This window comes from Cavia porcellus, unplaced genomic scaffold, assembly GCF_034190915.1.
Source record: "Cavia porcellus strain 051 isolate PalLab524CR breed Dunkin Hartley unplaced genomic scaffold, mCavPor4.1 scaffold_4, whole genome shotgun sequence".
In the NCBI taxonomy this organism is placed as follows: Eukaryota; Metazoa; Chordata; class Mammalia; order Rodentia; family Caviidae; genus Cavia; species Cavia porcellus.
Genome location: NW_026947487.1, coordinates 17966165 through 17991737, shown reverse-complemented (window position 1 = coordinate 17991737; position 25573 = coordinate 17966165). Strand labels below are relative to the sequence as shown.

The 25573-nt window shown below is 33.6% G+C and overlaps 1 protein-coding gene across 2 annotated transcripts in view; it reads left to right on the top strand.

The window, feature by feature from the left end:
- Klhl1 (kelch like family member 1) overlaps window positions 1-25573 on the top strand; it is a 382405-nt gene that overhangs the window by 317688 nt on the left and 39144 nt on the right. For both annotated transcript variants that reach the window (XM_063246827.1, XM_063246826.1), the window contains exon 8: window positions 9621-9783. In XM_063246827.1, the coding sequence (XP_063102897.1) occupies window positions 9621-9783 (163 nt within the window). The remainder of the gene's footprint in view (window positions 1-9620; window positions 9784-25573) is intronic.

Sequence of the window (25573 nt, the reverse complement as noted above, 5' to 3'; positions counted from 1 at the left end):
AAACAAAATAGAATATATAATAATCAGACAGAACAAGATGGGGAGAGCAATACTGGGGTTCAAGTCAGGTTAATAGGACAACAGAAAATTTACTATAATGTGTCCCATTATTTTTAATTTAGTTTTCCCTTAATTAAAAAAATGAGAGAAAATAGATTAATTTTAAAAAGGAGGGAGATTGAGATAAGACAGGACATTGTAATAGCACAACGCAGGGCAGAACTGAGCAATTCAAGCATCATTGTGTTTCACCACCAGATAATCTAACATAATAGTACTCACCATAGTGCCTCTTTCCTTAAATTATTTGAGTGTTACTTCGCATGCTATAATATCCAGCATATCTAGACAGTGTGAAGCCTTTCAAGAGAATGCAAGAATTACAGGGTATTTAGAACCTGGTAATAGAAAACAAACAATGGTTTCTATATTATCTCTTTGCCTATAAAAATTTTGTTTATACTATAGCATATAGTGAAATATAGTAAGATACAACATGTTAAAACCAGTGGAAACAGATGTACTACAGCTTGATGGGACTTCAAGACAAGACAATATTAAATCAGCACTAGCTTTTATGTTGTGTTGCTTTCTTCAAAATAGATATGTGCTATCATAGATACTAAAATCGAACAACCCAGGTTAAAACTATTGTGGTTAATGAGTGAAAACATTATATGGCTTCAAACCAATATGATTGGGAATCATGATTACCACATACTTCTATGCATTCTTATCATTTCTTACACTAGGGAAACTATTCGGTATTTATACATCTGTTAAGTTTGATTTATTTCACTTATGAGTATGGTCTCAAGCTGTGTCCATTTATTTATAAATGTCTCAATGCAGTCATTCTTTATAGCGGAGTAGTATACCATTGTATAAAAATACCACAATTTTTTTATCCATTCTTCAGTCTATGGACACTTAGGTTGCTTCCAAGATCTGACTATTACAAATTGTGCTGCTATAAACATGGGTGCACATATATCACTGTGGTATGATGCTTTCAGTTCCTCTGGGAATATGCGTAGAAGTGGTATAGCTGGATCATATGGGGCTTCCAGTCCTAGTTTTCTGAGAAATCTCCAGACTGACCTCCAAAATGGTTGCACTAGTCTACAGTCCCACCAGCAGTGCAGGAGAGTTCCTTTTTCTCCACAGCCTCTCCAGCATTTGTTGTTGTTGGTTTCTTGATCTTGGCCATTCTTTCAGGAATGAGATGAAATATCAGTGTGGTTTTGATTTGCATTTCTCTAATGACCAATGATGATGAACATTTTTTCATATATTTATTTGCCATTTGTATTTCTTCAACTGAGAATTGTTTATTCATCTCAGATGCCCACTTTTGGATTGGGTCTTTGAATTGTGGGCATCTGATTTTTTTTCAATTCTTTATATGTTTTAGACAGAAGTTCTTTGTCTGAGGGGCAGTTCACTAAGATTTTTTCCCATTTTGTGGCTTTTCTTCTCACCATGCTGGAGACTTCTTTTGATATGCAGAAACTTTTAATAAGAGGTAATCCCAGTTATTGATTCTGGGAAGTATTTCCCGTGCGGTGTGAGTCCTGTTCATGAATTCTCTACTTAGTCCTATATCTTCAAGTTTTTACCCAATTTGTCTTCCAATAGATTTAGAGTTTCTGTTTTAATATTTAGATCTTTGATCCATTTAGATTTTATTTTAGTACATGGTGATAAGCATGGGTCTAGTTTTAGTTTTCGACATAGGGAGAGCCAGTTTTTCCAGCACCATTTATTAAAGAAACTGCCATTCTCCAGTGAACATGTTTGGCCCCTTTATCAAAGATAAGGTGGTTGAGTGTGTTTGCAGTTGTGGTTGCATCTTCTAATTGATTCCACTGATCTTCAGCTCTGTTTTGGTTTCAGTACTGTGTTCATTGTACTACGGTTGCTTTGTAGTATAATTTCAAGTCAGGGATTGTGATACCCCCTGCCTTGCCTTCGCTACTTAGAACTGTCCTTGCTATTCTAGGTCTCTTCTCACTCCAGATGAATTTTAGGAGTGATTTCTCGAGTTCTATGAGGTATGTTGATGGTATTTTTTATCAGGATTGCATTGAATATGTATAAAAGTTTTGGGAGAAAGGCCATTTTCACAATATATATTCTTCCTATGCATGAGCAAGGGATGTTTTTCCATTTTCTGAGATCATCTTCAGTTTCATTTTTCAGTGTAATATAATTTTCCCTGTACATGTCTTTCACTTCTTTCGTGAGAGTAACTCCTAGATATTTCTTTTTTTTTTGGTTGCTAGTATGAAGGGTATGGCTTCTCTTCTTTCTCTTTCTGTGACTTTGCTGTTAGTGTATAGGAATGCTATTGATTTTTGAGTATTGATTTTATAGCCAGCTACATTACTAAATTCATTTATTATATCTAGCAGTCTTTCAGTGGGGTTTTATGGATCTTCTATATAGAGTTTCATGTCATCTACAAATAATGATAGCTAAACTTTTTCTTTTCCTATCTTTACGCCTTTTATTTCTCTCTCTTGTCTAATTGCTCTGGCTATTATTTCCAGCACTATATTAAATAGGAGCAGTGATAATGGGCATCCTTGTCTTGTGCCTGATTGTAAAGTAAAGGCCTTCAGTTTTTGGCCTTTTAGTACGATATTGGCTGTTGGTTTGTCATAGACGGCCTTTATTATATTGAGGTAAAGACCATCTCTTCCAATTTTCTGCAGGGTTCTTATCATGAATGAATGTTGGACCTTATCAAAAGCTTTTTCTGCATCTATAGAAATGATCATATGGTTCTTACTTTTGGCTCTATTGATATAGTGTATTACATTTATTGATTTACGTATATTAAAACATTCCTGCATGCCTGGGATGAATCCCACTTGGTCATGGTGTATAATCTTCTTGATGATTTGCTGCATTCTATTTGCCAATATTTTATTGAGGATTTTTGCATCTGTGTTCATTAGGGAGATTGGTCTGGAGTTCCCTTTTTTAGTTGGGCCTTTCTCAGGTTTTGGTACTAGAGTAATATTTGCTTCCAGGAATGACTTAGGAAGGAATGCTTCCCTTTCGATTTCATTGAAAAGTTTGAGGAGTGTTGGCTTTAGGTCTTCTTTGTATATCTTGTAGAATTCTGCAGTGAATCTGTCTGGGCCAGGGCTCTTCTTTGTAGGTAAGGATTTAATTACGTTTTCAATTTCATTAATAGAAATTGGGTTATTCAGTAGTTTTACCTCTTCATGACCTAGCTTTGGTACTTTGTATGCTTCTAGGAATCTGTCCATTTCCTCTATGTTATCAAACCTTTGAGAGTAGAGGTTTTTGAAATAGGTATTGATGATTTTCTGTATTTATATAGGTTCTATAGTGATTTCTCCTCTTTCATTCTTTATTGCATGAATTTGAGCTTTTTCTTCCCTTTTTAAAATAAGGTTGGCTAGGGGCTTATCAATTTTATTTATTCTTTCAAAGAACCAACTATTTGATTCATTGATTTTTTTTTTTTTTTTTTTTTTTTTTTTTTTAGTGTCTGTTGCATTGATTTCTGCTCTGATTTTTATAATTTCTTCTCTACTTTTGGCTTTGGGCTTGATTTGCTCTTCTTTTTCTAGATGTTTGAGGTATAACATCAGGTTATTTATTTGTATTTGTTCTGTTTTCCTGATGTGTGAACTCAGTGCTATAAATTTTCCTTTGAGGACAGCTTTCATTGCATCCCACAGATTCCGGTAAGTTGTATTTGTGTTTTCATTTTCTTGTAGGTAGTGTTTAATTTCTTTGATTTCCTCTGTGACCCACTGATTACTCGAGAGTGTGTTATTCAGTTTCCATGTGTTTGTGGGAATTTTGCAGTATCTTTTATCATTAATTTCTAATTTCATAGTACTATGGTCCAATAACCTGCAAGGAATGATTTCAACCCTTTTGCATTTATTTAGGTATGTTTTGTGAATTAATATATGGTCAATTTTAGAAAATGACCCATGTATTGCTGAGAAGAATGTGCATTCTGCTGTTTTTGGGTGGAATACTCTGTATATGTCTATTAAGTCCATTTGTTCACATGTGCGATTCAGTTCTGTTATTTCTTTGCTGATTTTCTGTCTGGTTGATCTGTCCATTGGTGTCAATGGTGTTTTAAGATCTCCTGTTAGAATTGTGTCACTGTTAACTTGGTTTTTCATTTCTGTTAGTACTTGTTTTATATAACTGGGTGCTCTGGAATTTGGTGCATATATATTTAAGATAGTTATCTCTTCCTCTTGGAGTCTTCCTCTAACCAATGTGTAGTGACCTTCTTTATCTCTTCCGATCATTAGTGGCTTGAAGTTCACATTGTCTACAAACAGAATAGCCACCCCTGCTTTTTTGGGGGGGTTCCTGTTGCATGAAGTATTGTTTACCATCCTTTGACTTTCAGTCTGTGTGTATCCTTTTGGGTTAGATGGATTTCTTTGTAGACAACATATGGTTGGATTTTGTTTCTTGATCCATTCTGCCAGTCTGTTTCTTTTAATTGGTGCATTGAGACCATTTACATTAATAACATGTTATCTTTCTGCTGTTGCATCTTTGTCTTTCGGTTCTGTTTAATTGTCTGCTTTGTTTCGTGTTTTTTTCCTAGATGCATCTATGCTGTCTTTCAGTATTCTTTCTAGGGTTGGCTTGGTGATCATGTAGTTTTTCAGCTGTTCTTTGTCATGGAAGTATCTTATTTCTGCATCCATTTTGAAGGACAGTTTTGCAGGATACATCAACCTAGGTTGGAAATCATTTTCCTTTAGGATCTGAAATACTTCGCTCCATGCTCTTCTTGACTTTATTGTTTGTGCTGAAAAGTCTGCTGTAATTCTGATAGGTTTTCCTTTATAGGTGATCTGTCTTTTCTCTCTTACAGCTTTTAATATTCTATTCTTTTGTTTGATTTCTGGGATGGCCATTACTATGTGTCTGGGTATAGTATTATTTTGGTTATGGCTATTTGGAGTTCTAAATGCTTCACTGATCTTGATATCAGTTTACAGTCTCATGTTTGGGAAATTTTCAGCTCTTACTTCTCTAAATATCCTCTTGACATCCTTTATGTTGTTCCCTTCTTTTTCATTTATCCCTATTAATCTTATGTTGTTCCTTTTTGTGTCATCTTGCAGGTGTTAAATTGTTAATTCCTGATTTCTTGTTATTTTTAAAAGATCTTTCCTTTCCTGTTCTGTGGCTGCAATCTTGTCTTCAAGGTAGGAAATTCTATCTTCACATTCACTGAGGCAGTTTTTACAACTTTCGATGAGTTTTTAATTTCCTGTGTATCCCTTTGCATTTGCTTTATGTATTCTGTTTGTTTCTTATATTGTCCATCCAGGGATTCTATCTTTTTGTTTATCTCCTCAAGTTTTTAAACTATGTCTTCTTTAGATATGTTCAGCATCTCCTTCATTTCTTTTATCATTTCTTCTTTTACCTGAGAGATTATTTCTAGTTTGATTTCCTTTAAGTGTTCCCAGAGTTGATTCTTTATTTCAGTTACTATTATTTCAGGTATTTCAGGAATGTGGCATATATCTTCTTCCATGCACTTGGCTCCTAGGCTTTCTTGGGATGGGCTGGATGTTTGAGACTGCATTTTGGTCCTATGTTTTGTCATTTTCCTATATTTTTGAGCTTCAAGTGTTGTTCCAAGTGAGGTAGAGAGGTCAGCCAGGCTGGGACAGAGGTCCCTGCTCCCTTCTTACTCACTGATTTCGACAAGAAGTGGGATCCTGGGTCCCAGGTGAAGAAAAGCGTTTGCCAGGCTGGGGTGTGGTTCCCTGCCTTTGCTGGACTTACTCCATGGACAGGAACCCAATGCCTGGCCCCCAGGCAAAGAAGAGAATCCCAGCCTCCACTGGACTTACTGGACCCACAGGAAGCTGGATCCTGGGCCCCAGGCAAAGAAAACAGTTTTCCAGACTAGGGCAGTGTTCCCTGCCTCTGCTGATCTTACTGGACCAACAGGGAGCCAGAGCCTGGCCCCCAGGTGAAGAGGAGAGCTCCAAGCCTTCGCTGGACTTATGTGACCCACAGGAAGCCCTGATCTTTCAAATTATTAGCAAATCCTGACCACTGGAAAGTTGGAGGACCTATTTGACAAACTGATTCATTTATTCTCTTGCAAAAACCGGAAAACATAACATAGTCTACACATATAGCAAAAGGCAAAAAGAAAGAAAAAATGAAAAAAGGGAATTAATGAAACAAATAGGAAGACATTAACTATAAAGTTAATAAAATCAGATAAAATGAGTTTATATGTCAACCAAAAAAAGTAAATATTTGATTCAATTTTTAAATGTCCCAAAGTGGGAACAATTTTTAAAATGGAGCTGTAAAAGTAACATACCTATTGGATTTTATTATATGTGATAATATAAGCAAAAATTTTATTGACAAAGAGATTATAATGAAATCATTGTTCATTTTATGATAGTTGGTTCTAAATACCCTGTAATACTGTCATTCTCTTGAATGGTTTTACATTGTCATGATATGTTTGGTGCTACAGTATACAAAGTTATACTCAAAGATTTCAAGGAAAGAGACACTATGGTAACTACTTTTATGCCAGGATATCTTGTGGTGAAACATTATTTTGCTTAAATGGCTATGACCTGCACTGTTTTGTTGTTATGCCCTCTTTTATCTCAATCTCTTTTTTAAATTATTTTTTTATTTTTATCTTTTTAATTAAGGGAAAATAAATAAAAAATAGCAGGATACATTATAGTAACCCACTTTGATTTCCTATTAACTTGATTTGAAACCCTGTATTGCCCTCACCATCTTGTTTTGACTGATTTTCCCCTATTCTGCTTTGCTTGATAGTACCAAGTTTGAAAGTATAGGCAACAACTGTGAAAACAGTAAGTTTCATTATGATGCCCATTCTGGTTGACTATTATCTTCTTTTAACATCCTGTCATGTCTCCAATGTTTTGGTTTTATTCTTTACTGTTTTGCTCAATTTTATTATAACTGATAATATAGGCAATTCTTTTTAAGATAGCAAGAGGCAGTATGGAAACCATTGTTGATCACCTTGTATTTTGTTTTTACATTATCTATTATGTCCATCCTTTTGATTTGACTGACTCTGTTCTGTTATGTCACATTTGGTTTTACTCTCTTCAAGAAAAAGTAATAAGAACTGTGGGAGTAATAAAACCCAAAATGTGTAATTGTCATTGTACAAAAGAAAGGAAAAGAAAGTGCTCTAGGATAGAGCACTTTCTAGAGGATATAACTGCATGTATACTTAAGTGTATAGGATAGATAACCATATTACTGAGTTTTGTTGGATCATTGAACAAAACTGTTTGTAGTCTCACTGTTTGAGAGTCCACTTTGTATGCTTTGGTTTTGTGGCTTGAACAACTATTTCTAAGATAACAATATGTAATCTATTAACTAGTGATTTCCAACTGTTTATTCTTTCTGAAATTCTGTATGACTTGTACCGTTTTTCTGTTTTTTTAAAATTTTTCTCCTTAAATAAAATTTTTAAAAAATACCTATTATGCAGTGTAACAACTTGCAAAGAAAAGTGAGTGACAATATCCTGAATAAAAATCTCACAAACTTTAAAGGGGAAGCATTCAATAACATCACTAATTTGTAAAATCAATTCAGATAAAAATTTATAAAATGAAACACATATTTCCTGGGGAAGAGAAAAAATATTGACTGGGATTTCTCATAGGAAATTTTTCAAGAGAGGAAGCAAGGAAAAGATAATAATATGGTATAATTCTTATGATAAAATATCTAACTATACATAATGTGTATCGTCTACCTTTTACTAGCTCTGAGTTCATATGAAACATTTCCACAGAATCAAATAACTCTGACAAGAAAAATAAGACCCAGATTTACGCTGCTTTTACAAGTATAGCTAGATATGAACAAGAATGAACTAAAGCTTGCTCAGCACTGCTTAAGAACCCATGTCCAGAGACAAAATAAAGTTTTTTTCAGAAACAAACTGAAGCATGTAATTGTTCATAAATATATTGTTCAACTTCTCATAAAAGTATACTCAATTATGTATATCCAAATACAAAAACTTCTGTTTTTTTTCTCCATTTGTTACTGCTTTTTGTCTTTGTTTTGTTTCTTGTTTTGGACTTATTTGGGACTAGATTCTGACCTTTGTTATGCTCATTTTTTTATGGCATTTGCCTAAATAAACTTACGTAATTCTAAAGCTTTAAAAGTAATTTGCCGCTAATTATTCCAATTTTTATACCAGTAGAAACAAACTGACTTAATCTTCAAAGACATACCTGAAGCGCCTATTTAATGACTTTGTTTAGAGATCAATCTCCTGGAACTTGGTTCATCAGATCAATGTTCTTGATTCTTTCCCTGAAGCAATTTCCAAATTAATTCTCTCCTTAAAATTTAACGAATTTTAGTTGCTCAGTAAATTTACTTATCCTTAATTAATGCTTTTGATTTTTATATCTGACCAGTCTACCAGCAATTATCAACAGCAAGACCTCCAGAATACATCTCAAATATTTCTATTTTTTTCTATTTGCATTGAAACATAGTAGTTCAAGCTACCAACTTCAAATTTTGGGTAAACGCAACTGACACTAATCTTTCTTTTGCCACTTCTCTGGTGACACTTTGATTGCTGTTGTTGCTATGGTTTAAAAAATGCCTTTCCTCCTTGACCAATGATTAGCTTCTCTATCAAATTCATAAATTTGTAGCAATTCAACTCGTCACCTGAGAAATGTAAAAATACCATAACACAACTGAGATTTTGAGACTCAGACATTGAATATTTTTAATTTAGAGGAATATTCAATAGAATTTATTCAATCCACTCAATAGTAATGTGTGACTTAAATATTTAGCAACCGATCAGCATTAAAAAGTCATCTGTGAAGCAGATGGAAAATAAATAAGTGGAAAATAAATAAGTCATGTTCTTTCACTAATAATTCACTAATGATTTCATTTTGGGTAATTAGATTTATTTTTAATTAATTCATTTTGTTTAATGATTTCCACTAATAATATGGTTGATGTTAAATTTTCAAAGTTACAAGTCAGCTTATTATGATGTTATTAGGAATGTAAAACACAGAACGTACCACCCTAAAATTCAAACTGATATTTCAATGATTAAATGTAGCATTGCTTAAAATGAGAAAGTATTTTAGATTTTACAAGAAAAATCCTCTTTAAAACTAGACACACATGTATATAACATGTTGGATTTGAAGATTTGCTTTTGCATTCAGTTATATAAATAATAGTTTCTAATTTCCTTTAGGACATATAAGTGATGATTAATTTTGGCTCTAAATTTTGTTTTCACTTTAGTGGAATGATATGATCAATCACACCTTATTACACTTGTTTACTAACTGGTGTCTAGGCTGAATGAAACAGTAGGCTGTACTGATAATTTGATCTTTAAAAGATCACTGTGAGTGAAATTCATTCAATATATTCAAATTTGATTTTTATTTCATCGTGGTAAGAACATACAGGAGAGCCACTCTCTTCACAGGTTTTTAAGACTACACTCTGATACTGATAACTACAAGCACATGTCAATTTTTCCAATGTTTCAGGTGTGACAGTGCTTGAAGGGCCCATTTATGCTGTGGGAGGTCACGATGGCTGGAGTTACCTGAACACAGTGGAGAGGTGGGATCCGCAGAGCCAGCAGTGGACTTTTGTGGCCAGTATGTCCATAGCTCGGAGCACAGTCGGTGTAGCGGCACTGAATGGCAAGTGAGTAGATTTTTTTTTCTGTATTTTCTAGGGGCCAGTAATTAATTAAATATTGTTTTGTAAATAATAGTAAGCTGGTTAGACAAAAAAGAGAAAATATTAACATAGTTTAAGGATTTTTATGGTAATGGATTCAGAGCTATGTATGGGCTAGGCCAGTACTCTGATGCTCAGCTGCACTTCAGATTTATTTTAGATTTCTGATGTTTTAAAATTTTATTCATCATAACTGGCAAATATATTGGTGTTCTGTCCAAATAAAACAGAAACTTGATATTTACTTCTAATGAAAGAGTTATCAAATACATTTCATGAAAATACATACTTTCTGCTAAAATTGTCCGAGAGTCTTTGAATGACACATATATTCCAGTGTTTGGGCATTTCCAGGACTTTAACACCACTACATCAGGAATTTCCAAATTCAGTATTGCTCATATTTGGCCTAACAAACTTTCTGTTTGGTGCAGAGTTCTGTCCTGTACATTGTAGGGTGTTTAATAGCATCCGGACTGTCCACTAGATGCCAGAGGGTCCCCTACTCCCTGCCAACCCTTCGGGGTGATAAGCAAAAGTGTTTCTAGTCACTATATAATGGATCCTCAGGGTGGCAGACACCACCCCTTTTCATCTTCACAGGAACCGTGATTCTAAGCAAACTTAATTGCAAATTCTGTGCAAACAGCAGCCAAAGGTTTTAGTGTGGTCTTCCTGCTTCTCTTTTTCCTGCAGCCCATTTGAGGATGCTCTTTGAACAGTTCTTGCATAAGTTCAAACAGTAAATTGGTCCTCTGTAAGAAATCTCTGCCATTAGATTACCATGCAAATCTTTACCTACAGGGACCCAATGAGTGTTTTGTTTCTTTTTTTTAACCTACTCTGCTTTTTGTTTCTTTATCCATTTTTTAATTTTTGTTAGTGTATTTGGTCATTGTTAACCAAATTGCCCTTTTCAAAATCCTTGACTCAAACATGCGAATACCTAACCCAACTGACTCTGAATTTGTTTTTCCTTTGCCTGAGCTGCAGTTTACATTTCATATTATTTTTTATGTGCTTGCATCCCAGTCATCATTCAGATTTTAGCTCAAAATTTATCCACATGGAGAAATATCATTGCCAACCTCATTAAAAATATCCTAGTGGGCACATTATTCCAAATGATGTTTACTCACTATTCTTGAAATTGCTTATACTATTGCTTTATGTTTCTTTTCACTGGCATATGTATTAATATCAGAATTCTGACTGCTTCATTCATTGTTATATCCATAGGCTTACTACAGAGTCGCTACATCAAATAAATATTAAATTGAATGCTCTATCCAATTTTGTTACACTGAATGACTTTTAAGAATCTATTTTTCTTAATATGAGTGAGATAATATGAGTAATATGAGTGATATGTAGCGACTAGAATAGAATAACTTTCAAAAACAATCACTGACCTCAGTTATAAACAAGCATTAATAATTGGTATAGATCTAGAACAGTCTGTAATGTAAACAGTCAAACTAAAGTAAATGTCACTAGTATCTAATAATTAAAATTAAATAATTCAATTTATGAATGCTTATACTTCTAATTTTCCACAATTGTAAAGAGCTAATTTTGATTATCATTGTAAATATATTTCATGTACACAAAAGTAATACCCAAGATAAACACTTAGAAACACACTCCCTAAACTAAAAATAGTCACGTCAGTTTGCTATTGCCAGACCATCCTCCAAAAACCCTGAACACTTTGTGAATGCAGATTTCTTCATAATTCCATTCATGCTGGAGCAGGCTTGGCCCTGTGACAGGCCTGAGGACTGCGCACACAGATTAGTCTGGAGGAGGTCCCAGCCTGACTCCAATTCCCTCCTGAGAACTGGGTACTGGATGTCAGTGTGGGACTGCCTGATAGGTGGATATTTCCCTGCGTGCTTTGCTGCTTGCTGATGGGGAAAAGTGACATAGATAATGTAACACGTCATCCCTTTCCCTGACAAGGTGTCTTTTCTCGCTTTTGTGCAATGTCCAGGTGCTGAAATCTCTCACCTATTTCTTTAGCTGTTGTGAAGCTATTTTCACTGGTGAGTGGTTTTGAAACTGTTATGTCAGTGTGGAGAATCGTGCTGGAAAGTCTGTTCCAATACCTCACAGATTTCCTCTTTCTCCTGAGTCACATTTTTGTCACATGGGTGCTTTATTTTTCCTTATGCTTTCACAGGTATTAGACCCCTTCAGGTTTCATTGAGGTTTAGATATGTTTAAAATTGTAGATTATAGTTTCCATATCATTCATTCATGTATATCAGAAAAATATGCTTTGTCAATACATGTGCTTACATTAAAATTATTATTGTAAAAGACACACTGCAATTAATCCCTTTCAAAGTACCCTCTCTTACTTTGGACTTACTAATCTATAAATCTCGCCACCTATTGAGGCAGTTCTAGAAGTTTCTTTAAAGAAGAATCTTTAGTTGCATTTTCATGGCTTTTTTACTTTTCTGATTTGATTCAAAATATTCAAATTTCATGCTGATTTTGACTCCATGGAAGAACCAGAAGTTGCAATATGTCAGACCTGTTGAAAATGGTGAATTTTATATATGTATTTTTTGTTGTACATGCTTGTAGCATATGCAGTTTAAAATGAACCTACTTTCTATTGGATGGTATTGTGTAACAGCACTGACCTTAATTTTTATCACATTTTATAAAGCAATCACAAAAAAGAACTTTAAGAATTGCTGCAAAAAGTGTATTTGAAGCAGGGAGAGTATTTTGAAGGAATTAATGGCAATGTGCTTTTCCCATAAACATTTTATTTAAATTTTACCTGTATTTTTAGATTTCTCTTTTCATAATATGTATTATTCTATATGACTATTAATATTATTATGATAATGTACATCATGAAACGTATAATCATACATGTATAATTATAGAAATATAAATTCAATCAGGACATCATGTAAGCATAGATATTCATGTACACAAATATAGTACATTATATATTCTATTTATTATTTTCATATTTTCTATACTCTCTCATTAAACTTAATTAAAAATTCATTATATTTTATATAATCACCCCATAATCTCTTTGGGACTTTTTTCTGCAAGTAAGTATTTACACATTAATTTGAGGAAGATGTGGATGTTTGAATTTGAAATGTTTTCACCTGAACAAATGACTATATTTTTACTTTCCTTTAGTGGTTTATGTTTTTGGCATAGACCATTTTAAAATTTAAACTATTTTTATGTTACATGTGTTTATAGGTAGTTTAAATATGTGCTTGCAATCATTTCTATTGAATTTGTTTTAATTCTTGTTATTAATTTATTTTAAAGATTTTTCTAAAAATATGTAGTAGACTAATGAAATGTTTTTATCTTACTAAATATTTATGTATAATTTTATGGTATTGTTTTTATTTTTAGAACAATGACATCAACTTTGGAAGGCATCTATAAACTATAATTAGAAAATATTCTAATAGGTATCATGTGATTTCACTGGTTATTAGAGATACACACGACATAGTGTTAGAAGTATTTTTTGTCATAATTTCCTCAGTAAATACTTTCTTTTAAAAATCAAAATTAGTTTCATATTTTATTGTTTCGACACAATTACACATTCACATGGTAATTTATATAAATAGTCCAATCATAAGTTGTATTAATATCTGAAATCAACTTACTTGCTGATGTTCCATTATTTCTTTAATGTTCAGTTATATTCCACACTTTAACTATGTTTTTTTTAGCTATGCTGATCTATGAATCATTTCATAATTTTAATTACTATGTATATCTTATTTTAATGCAACAACATTATGGCACTAATGGAGAATCTCTCAGCTATTTATCTGCTGTACGTGTAATTAAGATAAGAAGCATACTTTATTGATTTTGAATTGTCATACACCCCTTCCCCATTGTCATTCTCCTAACATTATATTTGTATGTTAGCTTGTCATAGTTTTTGCATGGTATCATTTTTAGATTTGTTTTTATTTTAATGAAATGAGTAAATATGGAGACTTTGCTTATTTTCCTTCTCCAGTAATTTCTGCTTCCCTTAGTTCCATTTATTATGTACTGAAGTTTGAATACTTAGTAAAAGATAACATAATTGTCCTTATAGTTTATTTTTCCTTAATACTGCACTGAAATTTTATTTATCCAATTATATATATATATATATATATATATACACACACACACACACACATATATATATATATATATATATATATATAATCTTATTGATACATGTACTCTGCATGTGATGACTACATTCATCATGGCAATTTGGTACATGTACATAAGACATCCTAATGATACTTTTTACTTGCTCTTCTTTACCTATCTTCTACATCTCTGTCTGCTTCCATTTGCCGAAGATCTATCTTGTTGTTTTTATTACATATCTTTTATTTTTTTCTTTCAATTATTTATGATTTGAGTTTCTCTTGAAAGAGAAGCCATGTGATATTGAAGTATCTGTGTGTGGTTTATTTCACTTAATATTAGTGCTTCAAGGTGCATTCATTTTTCTGCACAAATATTTCCTTTATGACAGAGCACACTGCAGTGAATAAATATCACTTTTTATTTCCATTTATCTGTTGAAGGATAAATGAGGCCATTTGCAAAACTGAGCTATTATGAGTTGTGCTGCTTCAAACATGGGTATGCATAGATCACTAAAATATGATACATTTAACTGTTTGGGGATGATAATTAGAAGACCAGTGACTGTGTCCAGTGGAACTTCTAGTTTTGGTTTTTTAAGCAATCTTCATACTGCTTTCCATAGTAGTGGCATTAGTTTACATTCCCACCAACAATATAGTAGTATTCATTTTTCCTTGCAAACTTATAGGTTGTTATTATTTGATTTTTGAGAGCCATTATTTCTGGAATACAATGGAATTTCAGTATGGTTTTAATTTACATTTCTCTGGTAAGAAATGTGATGGGCATTTTTATGTATTTGTTGGCCATTTGTAATTCTCCTAAGAAATACCTATTCATTTCAGTTGCCCATTGCTTTGTTGACTGTTTTATTTTCTGAAATCTAACTACTTTGGATTCTCTATCTATTTTGCATGAGTCCTCTGTATAGAAAATAAGTGGCAAATTCTTTTCCCATTATTGGCCTCTTCATTCTGCTGGTTTTTCCTTCATTGTACAGAAGCTTTTTATTTTGACATGATCCTGTTTGTCAATTTTTGATGTTATTCCTTGTACATTTAGAATTGTGTTGAGAAATTCCTTGCCTACATATGTCTTCAAAATGTTCAGTACTTTTATGTTCTAGAAGATTAAGTGATTTTGCTTTAATATTTAGATATTTGTTCTATTTTTATTTTGGTACAAGGTAAATGTATGGTTCTAGATTCAAACTTCAACATGCATGTAGCCAGTTTTCTCAGGACCTTTTGTCAAAAGAGCTATCGTTTCTCTAATCTATTGTCTGGTCTCCTTTTTCAAAAATCAGACAGTGAACATGTTTGGGGCTGTTTCTTTACTTGCTGTTCTATTCCATTGACCCCATGTCTATCTTTCTGCCAGTGCCATGATGTTTTCGTCATAGTAGCTTTGTAATATAATTTGAATCCTGGAATTGTGGTGCTTTCTTACTTTCTGTTTAGTGTACAGGATTGTGTTTGCTTGCTTGCTTGTTTGTTTTTTGTTTGTTTTCTATTCTGGGAGTCTTCTAGATCCATATGAATTTTAAAATTTTAAGATTTTCTCTCGATCTTTGAGTATATTTTTTATATTTTGATTGAGATTACATTAAAGCTATGTATCAGTTTTGGTATTATGGTGCTTTGAAAATATTAGATCTCCCTATCCAAGAACAGGGAATATCTTTTCATTTTCAGCTGCCCTCTTTGATCTTCTTCAGAGCACAATGGCTTTTGTTTTAAAGGTCTTTCATTTCCTTTATTAATTATTGATCATTTATTTTTGGAAGCTATTGTGAATTGTATCATTTTCCTAATTTCTTATATTCCAAATTATTATTGATGCCCACAAATGCTACTCCTTTTTGTTACATTCATTTTGTATGTTGCTAAATTGCTGAGTTTGTTTATTAATTCTAGGAGTCTTATGGTGGAATGTTTGGGTCTTCTGTATAATTGATTGTGACTACAAATAAGGATGATCTGCTTTCTTTCTCCCCTCTATGTATTCTTTCTTTTCTTTGTCTTATCTGATTTCTCTGGACAAAGTTTTAAGTACTGTATTGAAAATCTGTAGAGAGAGAGGACATCATTCCCTTGCTCCTGATTTTAAATAACTGTGATTTATTGATTAGTATGTGGGATATTTTGGTGAGTTTTGTGTTTTGCTAAAAACAACATGTATTCTATTATTGGTGGAACATTCTGAAGATCTCTATTGATTCCTTTTATTTTAATCAATGGTTCACCTCTGATATTTATTTGTTGGGGTTTTTTTTTTTTGCTTATTTGATATATTTGTGATTATGGAGTATTGATGGTGGATTATAATGAAAGACTATCTTTGTTTTCATACGTATCTTATTAGTTATTTTCTTATTTACAGTGGTGCACTCTAAGCAAGATTCACAGAAGTCTTTCCCTCTGCTATTCTGTTATTCTGAGGAAGGCAGAGTACAGCATACTGACACAGCAACTATTGCTCTAAAAATTAACCTTAGTATTGTGGATGATCTGATTAAATGACATATTGGCATGCAATAAAAAACAATAACATGTTTTCCATCCATACAATTCCAACACATCCAGTGATAATCATAGATTTAAAACAAACGATATTGACAAAGCATAAGAGGCAATAACAGCTACCATACGTCATATTTAACAATAGAAATGACATCTTCAATACTAACATAGACAGGAAGACAAACTCAATATTGGCATAGAGAACAAGTCTACTAAATGCAACATTAATATAACCATTTGAAATACAAAGTATTTTAACAATAATAGCATAGAGTTATCTAAATGTCTAAACACTAATAAACTTTAATACTAATAAAGTGGAAGGATGGCAAAGGGAAATGATAAAGTAAAATTTGAAAAATAAAGCAAACAAAGATGAAAGAAAGCAGAAAAAAGTCAGATAAATTATTCTCTTAAAGAATTAGCTAAAAGTAACAGAAAAGAACAATCAAGAAAAATAGAGAGCAAAAGAAATAAAAAGGAAAATTACACATAACCAGTGAAGGAGGAGAAGTGTTCCTCTGATTTTTTAATTAGTGGCTTCTTTTCAACATCTGCAGTACTGGAACCCACCTGACATGGCCATGCATACTGAATCACTAAAATCCTATCTTGTCTCCACCTGCATACCTGTATGAAAAGCCAGGTCCTTCCTTGACTTCCCAGGTGGCAGTGAAGATTCAGTGGCATCTACATTAGGACTGTGTTCACTCTAGCTGTTACCTGTGCACCTAAGTCACAGCCTTTTTTCTACTTTTACTTTTCAAGGAGACACCCTATTTCTAAAGCCACTCTGTCCGTAAACCCCAGGCTGTAGCACTCATCTAAATTGGGGTCTATCACTGATCAGTTGATACATAAGGAAGTCAAACAGCTGAGCTCTGCATTGGATGCAGGCATAGGAGGGAGGCAGAGAGTCAAGGAACGTGCTGTACTTAGTGCAGGCACTTTCAGGTCCATTACCCTCTGAAAGTCACCTATGACCAGCCGGCCTTCTCACACAGAGTAGGACACCATGTCTTTTCCATCCTAAGCTTAAACTTTTCAGGGAGTCTTTGTTTAACCCACGCCTTCTCCATGACTGTCTTTTGTGTCCGTCTCTCAACCTGTCACTCTGAGAGACAGATCCCAGAAATTTTTAAGTGTAATTGTTCTGTAACTGTTAGTAGCTCCGTCTTAAACTATTAAGCCCTTCTTCAAATGGCTCCTGATTAATGGGTATTGCTACATTTGACTTCTTCTCCAACTTTAGCCTGCCATGGGGAAGGAGCTATTTTGAGAGTAAAATTCCACGCTGGTATACAGTTTATAATAACCCTGACTTTTTCTGGAATAGCAGCGGCAGCCTTGTCCAAGTCCTTCCTTTTCCCTTGGAACTTCTGACCTTCTCCTGGTTTACCTGTGTTAGTAGAAACAGGTAGTCCTCCACTGGAGCCAGGGTTAATGATACAGACTGATTTGTTCTTTTCGCTGTGTTGTGTTCAGTTTCTCCAGTGTTTCCATAGCTTCTGTTTTTCTTGTCAGTGATTCTTAATTCCGAGAGATTTTCTGTTTTTTCTTCAGTAAGCTGTTCTTTTCCAAGTATCTCATTTCCAAAAAGAATAGAGCCTATATTTTGCTGGAGACTTTTATCCTATTTTCCTCCATCTATTTACCCATTATTTTATACTCAGCTAATAAATGAAGTTATTCTTCTTTTGACATTTTTTTTTCTTTTTGCCTTTAGCAACATTCCTGTGAACATCCTTGGTTATATCCACTTAGAAATATATGTACACATTTATCGAGTCCTGACCTAGATCCCTGATCTCCCATGAGTGTACAGCAGACATTAAATAAACAGAGACAAACTATGATTTTAGGGCTCCTGGAAGATCAAAACCCTTTAGTTGAGCTTGAGACTCAGAAGGCTATGACAAAGACTTCTCTGGATCAGCCCACTTTTATTAGGAACAAAGACAAAAGCCGGGAAAACTAAGGAAAGCAGAGGCAATGAGCAGGACCTTGGGAGTCACTTCAAGGATGTTTCCAAGTAATGAATCAAGTCAATTCGGTAGCACCGTCTTATCATGAAGACATGGTAGGAGTGAGACTGCAGGAGTAATTTCTGCAGCTGCAGTCTCTATCTTGCTAACTGGGGTTGGAGCCAGGTGTCCACAGCTATGGCTTTACCATGCCGTTTGAGGTGTCTCTGGCCTCACAGGTCACTACAGGCCTATTCTAAGACTAGTCATTCGTAGAGGTTCACTTACTATGAATCAGCTCCCATCAACAGGCAGGGCCGGGGCCTAGGACAGACTCACAGATAAACATAGAAAGCCAACTAGTAAAATTTAAATCCTGCTCAGAGCCACTTCATAGTGGTCTCCAACATACATTGAGCTGGGCTAAAATTTTTAGGTTTTGTAGTATTTTGTGTTGAGCTTTAGTTACATTGCTTAAAAGCATTGAGAATAGTTTTCATAATTTATGAAAATATTGATAGTTTATTCAAAGTCTGGATGCCTCATACTGTACTGTCTTAATAATGTCAGTCTTTCATTTATTTCAACCATTCTAGCATTGATTCTATCATGTGTTCTAAATATTAATGAGATTAAGTATCTTTGGCTGTGTATTGTCCCTTGTACAGTCTCTTTTTAACTATATGCTATTGTTTTCCCTGCATTGTGCTTATCATTTTGCTGTGCAAATTTCCTCAGGTTATTTTGAAAACCTATTGTTCTTTGTGAATATATCTTGCATTTAATATCATCCTCATCATCCTTATTGCTTATTTTTTTGTCTTTTGGAGATAGAGTCTTGCTATGAATTTCAGGCTGTCCTTGAGCTCACTTTATAGCCCAGCCTGGTCTTGAACTTGCAAGGTTCCTAGAGCCTCAGCCTCTTGTGTGCTGCTATTATAGGGGTGTGCCACTATGCCTGACTATTCTCATTACTTTCCAGGACAGTTATACTTTATTTATTTATTTAGATTATATAACTTATTGGACACCATTAATGAAGCAGATTTTTCTTTTGTCTTTTTGCATTATTTATAAATTGATCAGTAGATCTTTGGTGTATTTTCAAAATTTAATAGACTTATTTACTTTTATTTATCCTTGTTTTACAAACTGTAACAAATAATTTTTCATCATATATGTGTTTTTACAACTCAGATTTTTTTTACTTATGGGAATCCTGATTATTTTCATATCAGTTACGTTTTAGTCAAAAACTCAGAACTTTTGTCTGTTATATTTATCAGTTAGTCTTTTTTATTCTATTTTTATATTTTTTGGAGAGGGGAGGCATGGTCTCTTATGGACTTCAAATTGGCCTTGAACTTACTTTGTATCCCAACTTGGTCTCAAATTCATGGCAGTCCTCTTGCCTCAAACTCTATAGAGTGCGGTTATTACATGGGCATGTACCAACACTCACAGCTATTTATGAGTTAATATGAGCCTTGTAACTTTGGGGTAAAGTGGGTTTTGTTCATTTAGAATTAAGTACTTAAATAGAAGATTGTCTTAGTTACTTTGTACTCATTGCTGAGACAAAATACCTGAAGCCCAAAGTTGGGAAAGGAAAGGTTTATTTCGTACAGTTTTTGGAGATTTCAGTCCACACTCAGTTGGCTCCAAGGCACAGTAGCATGGCTGGGCCACAGTTCATGGTGGCTGCAAACAGCAAGGAGGGAACAGCAAGAGAGAGTGAGACACACCTTCTTTTTGCCATTACATTATATCCTGGCTCCACCTTTATGTGGGTATAGCGCTGACACCATCAACCCAAGCACTAGACAATGAACCAATTACAAATGCAAAATGCAAATGTACGAGCCCTGGGGGCCACAGACATAAACCATGACAAAGTCTGTAAAAGAAAACTGTATCATAATGTATTCACTCAAGGAAAGAGCTACCACCCTAGAATGGAAAACCAAAAGAAGAAATTTAAATTATTAAGATTTAAAAGACTGGATGAATATTTTGTGGTTTTGAAACTCAATGCTTGTGTGACCCAGCTCCTACTGACCTGTGGCAAATATCTCAAAATGAAAGAATGGTTCATTTGGGCCTGGAGCTCTCAGAAGAAGCTGTGAATCTGCTGGTGTTGATGGTTTTTACAGTGGTATCAATGAGGATGACCTTGAAAACAACGGAAAAATTGTAAATAAGATGCAACTAATGCTACAGATATACTTTTACTAAATGAAAAAAAGAATGAGATAATACAGGAACAAAAAAGCAAACAGAGCCAGACTTTTCCTTATCTTTTAGCCAGTCCATTTTCTTTTATCATTCAAAGTGTCAGATCCTAAGAATCCTGGAATTGTTTCACCATGAAATACATATGTTCCACTTTTCTCTTTCCTCTTAATTTATTTTATTGTTTTCTTTTTCAGTGACAGTCATAAAAAACCCAACTTGTTATTTGTGTTATTATTGTCATTTGATTCAATAGATAAAATACGTTATGGTCACTTTCTCTGGATATTTCTTTTCTCTTAAGATGACTTATTATTTTAAAACATTACACGGAAAATAAAAAGCAAAGCAGAAAAGTGCTTTCCATTACTGAAGACACTTGCAGTGGGTTCCAGTCTTCTGCCTGGGTTATATAGTACAAGGTAAGAAAAGAAAGAACAAGAGACAAAATTATAGGGCTGGTTAGCAAGGCTCTGAGAAGACCAATTGCTCTCAGAGAACAGAAGGCCAAGAGGTATCCACACTCTTGATACTTATTCAATACATCTGTGTCAAGGTCTTAGACAGGGGATATAGCTCACTGGCACAAGGCCTGCCTGGAAAGCATGAGGTTGTGAGTTTGATTCCTGGTACCAAAAAAAAAAAAAAAAAAAGAAAGAAAGAAAGAAAGAAAGTGAAAGGGTTTTGGCCCAGATAGGACACTGTAGCCAGGAAAGCCACAACCGGAAGCAGGAAGCCCCATCTCCCCTGCCCCGAGGAAGTTACCTGTGACGTCATCTTCCCGCCCCTGGAAACTTACATATGGCGCCAAACCTAGGACCAATGGGCTACCTGTGTATCCCTAATGCCCGCCTTAGGTTCCACCCCAAACCGAGGCTATTTACAGGCCCCCACGCCACGTGTCCGCCAGAGAGATCGCTGGACCCCAGCGGTGGAGGTGCCGGTCATCTCTCTCTGTGTTCTCAGAATAAAGGCCGCTTTTTATTTTATATTTCTCATCTTTCGTTAATATTTTTCATCTTTTGGAAATAACCCTAGCAGAGAGAAAGAAAGAAAGAAAGAAAGAAAGAAAGAAAGAAAGAAAGAAAGAAAGAAAGAAAGAAAGAAAGAGTCAAGATCATTGGGTGAGGGGCAGTGGGTATTTTCAGGAAAAATAAGAGTCACTATGGGGCTAGGAAGCTCAGTGCTTCTTGCAAGTACAAGGATAAGGACAAGAGTTTCCAGAGACAGCTTAATTCTCTTGAGCAAGTCTTGTCTTTCCCTGTGAATACAGCAGTTATTAGTCCAGGGGTTTCGATCTGTGACAAGAAATGTTTAGGAAGTTTCCATGTGTTACAATCTGGCCCCAAAGGGCAGGACAAGGATAATCTTAGATGTTCCCTAAACTCAGTTTATAATTTGTGATCCCCAAATTTCATACATTCAGCAACCACATCAAAATCTAAATGTGTAATTCAGGAAGTGGGCTTGAGACACAACTTAAAATGGCATATCCCTCTTGAAATAAAAAATCGTAGAATAAAACTTTTTAATTGTGTAAAATAATACTTGAAGATTCATTTTAGAGTCTCAACCATGTCTTTTTTTCTGCTTAAATAAATTTATTTGTATTATTCCCTTTTTAGTCTAGTAAATACATCTTATAAAATACATATTTTAGTACGTCTTTATGTTAATATTTCAACATGTATTTGAGTACTTTTGGCCATAATTTTAAATACTGTATTTTATTTCCTTTTTAAGAACCTTTCTCTTGCACATTGTAGATTCATTGGCAACTTGTTGATGATCTTTTTTTCTAATTCAAAGTTAATTCTTTACATTTTTGTTTGCTTTATATAATATATTTGTCTCCTTTCTCTTTGCTTCACAACCATTTTATTTAATTTAAAGTTTGTGAATTTTGTAATTCTCTTATATCAAAAATGCAATTTTTGAACTATGAAGTACACATTTTTGCTAAATGAGTAAGAATTTTTAACTTTATAAATAAGGCTTTAAATTTTATTTTCTTTTGTACAGTTGTAATTTGCCCCAACACAGAGCACTTTAAGATCCTTAGTATTTTTCCATTACTTTTAATTATTCTAAAAATCCTACTCTTATTTGAGAGAAATCAATGTCAGTCCATAATTATTTTCAAAACCAATTTAATATAAAACGAAGATGGATAAAAATCATATAAAGTCAAAGTAGATAGTGACCTCAAAGTTTAATTTCTTTTGTGCTTGTTAAAACATTCTTATGCTGCTCTTAAACTGTACACTAATCCTACTCTCAGTATCAAATGACATGTCTAAAAATTCCTGCAAGATTTCCTTAGACTGCAATTTTTGAAAAAAAAACCTAGAATCTTGTCACTAGTACTTCTCTGGAAAGCTCATATGTAGTAATGAAAAGAAGCTGTAATAATATACCCCCTATTATGCCTATAATCTCTTAACTTAAGAATGTTCTTAATAAATTCCTAGAAATACTGTGCTGATGTTAATAGGAGAAGGATTAAATTAAAACATTATTGAGTCAACTTTTCATCTGCTCTTATCTGTAAGTTTTGAAAAAGAAATTCCTTCAAAATAGTTAAATTTGATATGGATGCATTCTACATATCTTTCGATTCTTAATATATTCATTTTATGGTTATCTTTTTAAATGATAACCATAACCCATAACTATTTTCAAGTGTGTTAATATTGTCATTTTGCTGAACACAAAATGGAGATGATATTTCAGTTTCTATAGTTTTGCCTTCAAGGTTATTTTTCCTTAAACCTAGCAATATTTTCTTAAAAATATTCAATTTACGAATTCATGGTAAAATTTCACATTGTGTTTGTTAAATTCAAGAAAAAAACTATCTTGTGGACACACTTATTTGTGCATAAGAAGGGTTGAAAATATATAATAGTATTTCTTCTGATTTTCTTTCAAATGTCCAATAGAGGAAATCATAGCATTTCCTATTTTTCTAATAATTGTATATATATTTATGTAATTGTATAGATAGATAGGTAACTAATAGTTTAGTGGCATTTTTGTTACCAGTCAGCTATCTTTTCCAAATGCTAGAGAAAAAAATAAATGTCTCATTGGCACAGAAAATTTATTTGGAGATATGGAGACTTCTTGCCCCTTAATTGTCTAAAACAGTGTTCCTATAATTTGTAATGTTAATATTTTAATATATTACAGACTTTTTATTCCTTGTTACTCAGAAATAAATAGGATAACATATCTAATTGAAGAATCTTGTAGCAATTTTTCACATGCTGAATTATGTATCAGTTTCTTATGCCCTTTTTAAATTTGCTAAGCTTTTGAATAAACTCATCATTCACGTTGTTTTTTAGTCACTAAGAACATAGAATATCTTGAGAATTTTTTTAAACTAATATCCTTTTTCATATCAAATAGCAAATTTTTATATAGAATATTTTAGAATTTTGTTCTTAAAATTATTTACAAGTTTACTAAGTAAAATTTAATATTATTGTATGAAAATACTGTTTTTTAATTCAATGATCTGTTTTCTTTAAATCAAAATCATACAGTTTATATGTGGGTCACTTCCTCTAGTCCTGGAGTGTAATTTAATAGTATAATTCTGTGGTTTGATGATTGTCTTAATGTCTAGGTGTTTTTCCTATGTTAGACAGAAACACAGTCATTAGACAATGGCCTTTCTCTTCAGACCCAAAGCAGAAAATTGTTTCAGCATCACCCTCTGACAGTGTTTATTTTTTCCTCCCCTCTGCTGATGGGAATTTTTCTCTTGTTATATTTTTACATGTCACTAATGTGTCATTCTGACCTAGCTGTTGTTTCCCTGCATATTATTTTAGAATAATTTTTCCAATTAGGACTAATAAAAAATAAGTAGTACTCTCACATTTAGGTTATTTGAGATTTCCTTTATTGGGGAGAAAATATGAAATTACTTCATAACTTAAAATTGTTAAGTATGTTCTGATTTATTCAAAAGCAAAAGTATATCGATTTTCAGGAAATCCTTCAGTCAATTTTCCAATAAGACAGATTCAAATACAGGGTAGATTTGTTATTTTAGGTCAGCACAGCCAAAAACTTACTTTGGTGAATAAAGAAAATACAACTAGATAGTGAATAGATATTGTAGCCCAGTGGTTAGGCATAACTGCAGAGTTTCAAACAACATACGCTTTAGCATTTCTTGTTATTTCTGTTTTCAGCCTTGTCTTTGAGTGGATGCTTATTTCAAGCTTCACATTGTAGCAAGATCTTTCTGTTTGTTTTTGTTTTGTTTTGTTTCCCCCTTAAATTATCTCTTATGGCTGACATTAACACTGGGCATTAGCAAGTAGGCCTAAATTTTAATACATGTGCTGTTGCTCTTGAAAAGACATAAAAACGGCACAACTGTGCTTGTTTCATGATTCTCATGGCAAATGGATGCATTCTTTAATTTAAAACCTCAAGTTGTGGGAGAGTGCACTTTCTGTTCAGTCAAGACCACAGACAGCTTAAAGTGCCAGAAGACCAGGAACTGAAGCTTGCTCTTTTCTCTGTAATGTCTAGTATTAAGCACAGTGCCTAAGAGCTCAAGGTCATTAACTTGTATGGGGATTTCCAAGTTCATTTGTAATTCTATCTTTAAATTTTGGTGTTCTTTTTCCTAAAACTGCTAAACAAAAGTAAAGAAGCTTTAGCCTACCTTTGACTGACACATTTGAGAAAGAAAGAAAGAAAGAAAGGAAGGAAGAAAGAAAGAAAGAAAGAAAGAAAGAAAGAAAGAAAGAAAGAAAGAAAGAAAGAAAGAAAGAGAAAAGAAGGAAGAAAGGAAGGGAGAGAAAAAACAATTTCACTTGTGGGTATTAAGGAATTCAGTGTACT